Source organism: Ranitomeya variabilis, chromosome 2 (genome assembly GCF_051348905.1).
Source record: "Ranitomeya variabilis isolate aRanVar5 chromosome 2, aRanVar5.hap1, whole genome shotgun sequence".
NCBI lineage: Eukaryota > Metazoa > Chordata > Amphibia > Anura > Dendrobatidae > Ranitomeya > Ranitomeya variabilis.
Window position 1 is genome coordinate 1,093,617,877 of NC_135233.1, and position 8,971 is coordinate 1,093,626,847.

Genomic DNA, 8,971 nt, shown 5'->3' on the forward strand with positions numbered 1-8,971 from the left:
GTCTGTTCCTGTTATACTGAGCCAATCATTGGTTTCCTACTTCGGCTCTTCTTCCCTCTCACATCACACAGTCTTAGGCATGCTGCTGCTGCATCTCCCTCCTCTCACAGTAAACAGTCTTAGGCATGCAGCTGCATCTCCCTCCCCTCACAGCACACAGTCTTAGGCATGCTGCTGCATCTCCCTCCTCTCACAGCACAGTCTTAGGCTTGCAGCTGCATCTCCCTCCTCTCACAGTAAACAGTCTTAGGCTTGCAGCTGCATCTCCCTCCTCTCACAGCACACAGTCGTAGGCATGCAGCTGCATCTCCCTCCTCTCACAGCACACAGTCTTAGGCATGCTGCTGCATCTCCCTCCTCTATCAACACAGTCTTAGGCATTCAGCTGCATCTCTCACAGCACAGTCTTAGGCATGCAGCTGCATCTCCCTCCTCTCACAGCACAGTCTGAGGCTTGCAGCTGCATCTCCCTCCTCTCACAGTAAAAAGTCTTAGGCTTGCAGCTGCATCTTCCTTCTCTCACAGTAAACAGTCTTAGGCATGCTGCTGTAGCTTCATTTTCATCCTCTCACAATACATAGTCTTACATATGCTTTTGCAGCAGTTGCATCTCCCTTTCACAGGACACAGTCTTAAGCATGCTGCTGCAGCTGCATTTCCTTCCTCAAACAGTACACAGTCTTAGGCATGCAGCTTTTCTCCTTTCTTACAACGTGCAGTCTTAGGCATCCTGTTACAGCTACATTCCCCTTCTCTCCCCTCTACTAGCACTCAGTTTTTGGCCTCCTGCTTTAGATGCATTCCCCTTCTCTCCCTTCTCACAGCACCTAGTCTTATGCCTCCTGGTGTAGCTGCATCCCCCTCCTCTCCCCTCACATACCACACAGACTTAGGCCTCCTGGTGTAGCTGCACTTCCCTCCTCTCCCCTCTCATAACACCCAGTCTTAGGCCTCCTGGTGTAGCTGCATTTCCCTCCTCTCCCCTCTCATAACACCCAGTTTAGGCCTACTGGTGTAGCTGCATCCCCCTCCTCTCCCCTCTCATAACACCCAGTCTTAGGCCTCCTGGTGTAGCTGCATTTCCCTCCTCTCCCGTTTCATAGCACCCAGTCTTAGGCCTCTTGGTGTAGCTGCATCCCCCTCCTCCCTCCTCTCATAGCACCCAGTCTTAGGCCTCCTGGTGCAGCTATATCCGCCTTCTCTCCCATCTCACAACATGCAGTCTTATGTCTCATGCTGTAGCTGCATCCCCCTCCTCTCATAGCACCCAGTCTTAGGCCTCCTGGTGTAGCTGCATCCCCCTCCTCTCCCCTCTCATAGCACCCAGTCTTAGGCCTCCTGGTACACCTACATCCCCTCCTCTCTGCAATTACAGCACGCAGTCTTAGGCCTCCTTCTGCAGCTGCATCCCCCTCCTCCCTCCTCCTTTTTATCTAAATAAATGGATATTCTGGGTGGTTGACGCAAATTGTATTCAAGTACGAACTGCCTATAGATAAGGAAATATCAGCTGATGTAGGATGAGAACGATGCCTTTTTCAGTGATGTAGATATTATTCATGAGCAGGAATATACCCTATTATATATTATACGATCTATAGTGGAGCGTCTCTGGTTCCTCCTCCATACTCCGGATATTGGGGAAGAGGCTAGTAAGTGTTGTAGAATGTTCTGAATGATACATTTACAAGGGAGAATGTCTGATTGTTTCCCTGTGGATTATTCTCCAGGACGGACCCCTATAAGTCTATGGCATCACCCTAATAGCGTATATATAGCAGCCACAGTCACATACATACATTGTACTATAGAGTCGGGGAAGAAGGGTCCCAGGGCGCTTCAGAAATAAAGATCCTCTTAAAATAAATCAATCCTGACATTTTCCTTCCAGTATCTCGGAAAAATCTGCTCCTATCTACAAAGTGTCAGATTTACCAGGTTATTATAAAAATACAGTGTAATGATACAGCACGTAGAGCGCGAGCGATAAATGTGCCCTACATATAAGGAACGTGCACGGAAGCGAAAAGTCAGAAGCACAAATGACAGGTTGTGCTCTCAGGAATGACATCTACATTTCTGTTCTGACGTCGCTTATTTAGTATTGATTGGGACAGTTTTATTTTCTACCTGATTTTGTCTATTTCTCTTTTATATCACTCCTCAACAAACCGCAAAAGCCAAAGGGATTTAAAGGGAACCTGTCGCCAGGTTTGGCCGCTATTAGTTACAGCCACCCCCTTTCAGGGCTTATATATGGTATTCTATAATGCTGTATACCTGCCCCCAACCCGACCTGCAAGAGAAGAAAAATAACTTTTATTATACTCCCCTGCGGGGCGGTCTGGTCCGAGGGGTGTCACTCTTCTTGCGATGGGCAGATAAGTACGCCTGTGCAGGAGCGCGATTCCGGGGAGCGTGTGTGGATGACGCAGGGACGCATCATCCACATGAAGCAAGCGAGGAGGACGGGGATCGTAAGAAGATGGGGGGTACAGGACCAAGACCAGCGACACCCATCGGACCGGACGTCCCACAAATGAGTATACTAAAAGTTATTTTTCTTCTCTTACAGGTTGGATTGGAGGCCTATACACAACATTATAGAATGCTGTATATAAGCCTTGAAAAGCGCTGACCGTAACTCGTATCGGCCAAACCTGGTGACAGGTTCCCTTTAAGATTTTATGCATGCTGTTTACAGGAATAATACTGATCTAATACTATGTACAAGAATATAACTACTATAATACTGCCCCTATATACAAGAATATAACTACTATAATACGGCTCCTATGTACAAGAATATAACTACTATAATACTGCCCCTATATACAAGAATATAACTACTATAATACTGCTCCTATGTACAATAATATAACTACTATAATACTGCCCTCTATGTACAAGAATATAACTACTATAATACTGCCCCCTATGTACAAGAATATAACTACTATAATACGGCTCCTATGTACAGGAATATAACTACTATAATACTGCCCCTATATACAAGAATATAACTACTATAATACTGCTCCTATGTACAATAATATAACTACTATAATACTGCCCCCTATGTACAAGAATATAACTACTATAATACTGCCCTCTATGTACAAGAATATAACTACTATAATGCTGCTCCTATGTACAAGAATATAACTACTATAATACGGCTCCTATGTACAAGAATATAACTACTATAATACTGCCCCTATATACAAGAATATAACTACTATAATACTGCTCCTATGTACAATAATATAACTACTATAATACTGCCCTCTATGTACAAGAATATAACTACTATAATACTGCCCCCTATGTACAAGAATATAACTACTATAATACGGCTCCTATGTACAAGAATATAACTACTATAATACTGCCCCTATATACAAGAATATAACTACTATAATACTGCTCCTATGTACAATAATATAACTACTATAATACTGCCCTCTATGTACAAGAATATAACTACTATAATACTGCCCCTATGTACAAGAATATAACTACTATAATACTGCTCCTATGTACAGGAATATAACTACTATAATACTGCCCCTATGTACAAGAATATAACTACTATAATACTGCTCCTATGTACAGGAATATAACTACTATAATACTGCCCCTATGTACAAGAATATAACTACTATAATACGGCTCCTATGTACAAGAATATAACTACTATAATACTGCCCCTATATACAAGAATATAACTACTATAATACGGCTCCTATGTACAAGAATATAACTACTATAATACTGCCCCTATATACAAGAATATAACTACTATAATACTGCTCCTATGTACAATAATATAACTACTATAATACTGCCCTCTATGTACAAGAATATAACTACTATAATACTGCCCCCTATGTACAAGAATATAACTACTATAATACGGCTCCTATGTACAAGAATATAACTACTATAATACAGCTCCTATGTACAAGAATATAACTATTATAATACTGCTCCTATATACAAGAATATAACTACTATAATACTGCCCCTATGTACAAGAATATAACTACTATAATACTGCTCCTATGTACAAGAATATAACTACTATAATACTGCCCCTATGTACAAGAATATAACTACTATAATACTGCCCCCTATGTACAAGAATATAACTACTATAATGCTGCTCCTATGTACAAGAATATAACTACTATAATACTGCCCCTATGTACAGGAATATAACTACTATAATACTGCCCCCTATGTACAAGAATATAACTACTATAATACTGCCCCCTATGTACAAGAATATAACTACTATAATACTGCTCCTATGTACAAGAATATAACTACTATAATACTGCCCCTATGTACAAGAATATAACTACTATAATACTGCTCCTATGTACAAGAATATAACTACTATAATACTGCTCCTATGTACAAGAATATAACTACTATAATACTGCTCCTATATACAAGAATATAACTACTATAATACTGCCCCCTATGTACAAGAATATAACTACTATAATACTGCCCCCTATGTACAAGAATATAACTACTATAATACTGCCCCTATGTACAAGAATATAACTACTATAATACTGCTCCTATATACAAGAATATAACTACTATAATACTGCTCCTATATACAAGAATATAACTACTATAATACTGCCCCTATGTACAAGAATATAACTACTATAATACTGCCCCCTACGTACAAGAATATAACTACTATAATACTGCCCCCTATGTACAAGAATATAACTACTATAATACTGCCCCTATGTACAAGAATATAACTACTATAATACTGCCCCTATGTACAAGAATATAACTACTATAATACTGCCCCCTATGTACAAGAATACAACTACTATAATACTGCCCCTATGTACAGGAATATAACTACTATAATACTGCCCCTATGTACAAGAATATAACTACTATAATACTGCCCCTATGTACAGGAATATAACTACTATAATACTGCCCCCTATGTACAAGAATATAACTACTATAATACTGCCCCTATGTACAAGAATATAACTTCTATAATACTGCCCCCTACGTACAAGAATATAACTACTATAATACTGCCCCCTATGTACAAGAATATAACTTCTATAATACTGCCCCCTACGTACAAGAATATAACTACTATAATACTGCCCCCTATGTACAGGAATATAACTACTATAATACTGCCCCCTATGTACAAGAATATAACTACTATAATACTGCCCCTATGTACAAGAATATAACTACTATAATACTGCCCCTATGTACAGGAATATAACTACTATAATACTGCCCCTATGTACAAGAATATAACTACTATAATACTGCCCCCTACGTACAAGAATATAACTACTATAATACTGCCCCCTATATACAAGAATATAACTACTATAATACTGCCCTTATGTACAAGAATATAACTACTATAATACTGCTCCTATGTACAAGAATATAACTACTATAATACTGTCCCTATGTACAGGAATATATATGACAGTGATAAGTAATGTTATGTATTTCATGCACCATGTTTCCCAGCTGTTAGTTTTTATGAATGTTGTTTTCTGTATCTTCTCTTGTAGACCGGCTGCCTTGAATGAAATCCTGATTAAGTGGTTGGGAGACGTTCACTCCGCTGCCGTCCCTTCTAAGCTCTGAGCTCGCTATGTCATGTCCACCAAATTCTTGATTTCGATCGATTGTCTACGGAAACTATTTCTAATTCCTTCCTGGCATAATCCAGCACACGCTAATTGTCCGCCGGTCATGCGTCTAATGCAGAAAGGCATTGTTATTACCGGCACGGAGAATGGATTTTCTAACCAATCCCATTTGATGATTAACCCTGACCCTTTTCATAGAAGCTGCGATTTGTGAATAATAACATGTTTTATACAATTAAACAGAAATGATTCAGTGATGGAATGTGATAATGTGATGTAATGTCGCGGGGACGAGCGGGATGACTAGAAGGATGGCGACATCTCCAGGATGGATCATCGGAGGATCTCCAGGTAGTGAGATCCTCCGATGATAACTTGGTAATTAGCGTTGCGATACTTCGCACATAGCGAACACAACACTTGATCAAACTTTGTTCTTTGGACCGTAAGAAGAGATCTTCGGGCCGGTGGCTCCTGGTTGATGCTGTACATTGTGGACATCTATGATGCCATCCATCTGTAGACCTCAGTGTTATGCAATGAGTGCACACGGTGTCTGTACACACTCAGTGAGCACAGCTTAACAACATTACCTGTAGTAGAAAGGGAGGAGGGGGATGCAGCTGCAGCGTCTGACTTTTAAGAGACTGTCCTTTGTGTGAAGAAGTGGAGTAGAAGTAGGCAACATTATAAAATGCTCAGACTCCTAGAGAAACGTAAGTCTTCTTGGGTATTCCTGGTATATGATGGGTCTTCTGGGGTGGTCCTTTAAGTGCAGGTCTGGAAGGGTGGTCTTGTGTATGTCAAGTTTAGAGGGGTGTTTTTCTGTTTGATAGTCCTTTTGGAGTGTTCATAGTTTACGGCCTGTCTTGTGGGGTCTTCCCGGTAAGTGGAACATCTTGTGGTGATGTTTTTCGGGTATATAGCAGGTCTTGTGGAGCGTTGTCGATATACACCTCTGATATTATGGGGTGTTCCCAGTATATGTTGGGCTTTACTGTCTGATCCTGGTACACTGAAGGTCTTGTGGGGTGTTCCTGGTATGTTGAACGTCTTGTGGTCATGTGTTCTCAGTATGTAGGAGATCTTCTGGAGCGTTGTCAATATATACCACAGATCTTATCCTTATGGGGTTTTCCCAGTATATGTTGGGCCTTATGGGCTGTTCTGGTACATTTAAGGTCTTGTACGGTGTTCCTGGTACATTTAAGGTCTTGTAGGGTGTTTCTGGTGCACACCGCAGGTCTTGTGGAATGTTTCCGATATGCATCACATACTTTGGTTTGATCCCAGTCAACAGCAGGTCTTGTGGAATGTCCTAGGTATATTGTGGGCATTGAGAGGGGATTCTGATATACAGTGATTAGTACCAACCAAACATTTCAGAAGTTATCCAAGAACAACCAGTAAACCAGCGACCAATTAATGGACACTCAAGGCCGAATGATACAATGAGCCTGAAGACTGATCAGATCCCATGGCGGCTATACAACAACTTATTCATAAATATCCTGCTGTATATGACTGACTGGTCAAGACAGCAGCTCTGATAGAAAGGTGTCAGGACACGCAGAGCATGGCAGCTATGAAAAGAAAGGAGTCAGGAAATGAAAAACATTGCAGCTACGATAGAAAGGGGTTAGGACACGAAAAGCATTGTAGCTATGATAGGTTGACTGTCTTATTTGGTATTACCACACCTGTGTCGTCGCCATCTTTACTCGCGCCCGCTGCACCATGATAGTGCATTTGACTTGAGGCCTAGATAGGTAAGCACCTTTGCCTGTTTTTTTGTGTTGTTTTCTCTAGAATAGTGGAGGTTTTTTCCTCCTTTTTTTTTTCCTCCTATTGTGGGCTGTGATAGAAAGGTGTCGGGATACGCAGAGCATCGCAGCTATGATAGAAAGGGGTCAGGACAAGCAGAGCATCGCAGCTATGATAGAAAGGGGTCAGGATACGCAGAGCATCTCAACTATAGATAGAAAGGGGTCAAGACAACAGTAGCATTGCAGCTATAATAGTAAGGAATCAGGACACGCAGAGCATCGCAGCTATGATAGAAAGGAGTCAGGACAAGCAGAGCATCGCAGCTATGATAGAAAGGGGTCAGGATACGCAGAGCATCTCAACTATAGATAGAAAGGGGTCAAGACAAGAGTAGCATTGCAGCTATAATAGTAAGGAATCAGGACACGCAGAGCATCGCAGCTATGATAGAAAGGAGTCCGAACACACAGAGCATCACAGCTATGATAGAAAGATGTCAGGACACACAGAGCATCGCAGCTATGATAGAAAGGTGTCAGGACACGCAGAGCATCACAGCTATGATAGAAAGGGGTCAGGACACGCAGAGCATCATTGCTATGATAGAAAGGTGTCAGGACACGCAGAGCATCACAGCTATGATAGAAAGGGGTCAGGACACGCAGAGCATCACAGCTATGATAGAAAGGGGTCAGGACACGCAGAGCATCACAGCTATGATAGAAAGGTGTCAGGACACGCAGAACATTGCAGCTATCGTAAAAAGGTGTCAGGACACACAGAGCATTGCAGCGATGATAGAAAAGGGTCAGGACTCGCAGAACATCGCAGCTTTCTTTGCAACAGTCCAGCACACTATTAAGCAGGTGGTTTTATTATTATGGCTGGTTTTTTTCAATAAGATAAAAAAATTAAAATGACTATTCTTGGAATGAATTTAATTTGAAATTAAACTTTTTTTTAATTTTTAATTTATTTTTTTTTATACTAAGTGAACACCGGGTGAGAAAAATTACTTATGTTCTCGTACTCAGATTTTCTTAATTATGGGTCATAAAATGACATCTGCTCTCAATGTCCATTTAAAAAAAAATCTAATACAGTAGAAAATGGGACAGAAAAGTCAAAAAATGAAACGACAAATACATGCCAAAACGTTACAACTTTTCTCTGGTTTGCAAAGGTTAATTTGGTTCTCTTGATTGAATACTTCCCTATGCTCAAATATTATGTAAACTTTTTAAAAGTTTCATGAAATCTAGAGATTTTTTTTTTATGCTGTCAGTTTATCTGTTAAAATATATATGTGATCAATACCAGGATATTATCAGCCAGAGGCTCGTTAGTGGTAATGCAGCAATATATCAGACTCGCAGAGTGTGACTGCTACAAGTGAACACTTTTCAGGGAGGATTTGCCAGTTTTTTTGGTGGCAAGTTGTGAGTGCCGGGATCAGCCGCCACTCACCACTACAAGTCTCTCCTATCACCGTGTCCGCTAGATCACAGTGCCACACACTGCACCCACGCTGCGAA

At 40.8% G+C, this 8,971-nt stretch overlaps 1 protein-coding gene across 2 annotated transcripts in view; it reads left to right on the forward strand.

Moving 5' to 3' along the window:
- EPHX2 (epoxide hydrolase 2) overlaps positions 1-5,926 on the forward strand; it is a 77,579-nt gene extending 71,653 nt beyond the window's left edge. For both annotated transcript variants that reach the window (XM_077291788.1, XM_077291787.1), the window contains one exon: positions 5,589-5,926. In XM_077291788.1, coding sequence (XP_077147903.1) covers positions 5,589-5,664 — 76 coding nt within the window. In that variant the 3' untranslated portion in view covers positions 5,665-5,926. The remainder of the gene's footprint in view (positions 1-5,588) is intronic.
- The last annotated feature ends 3,045 nt before the right edge of the window (positions 5,927-8,971 follow it).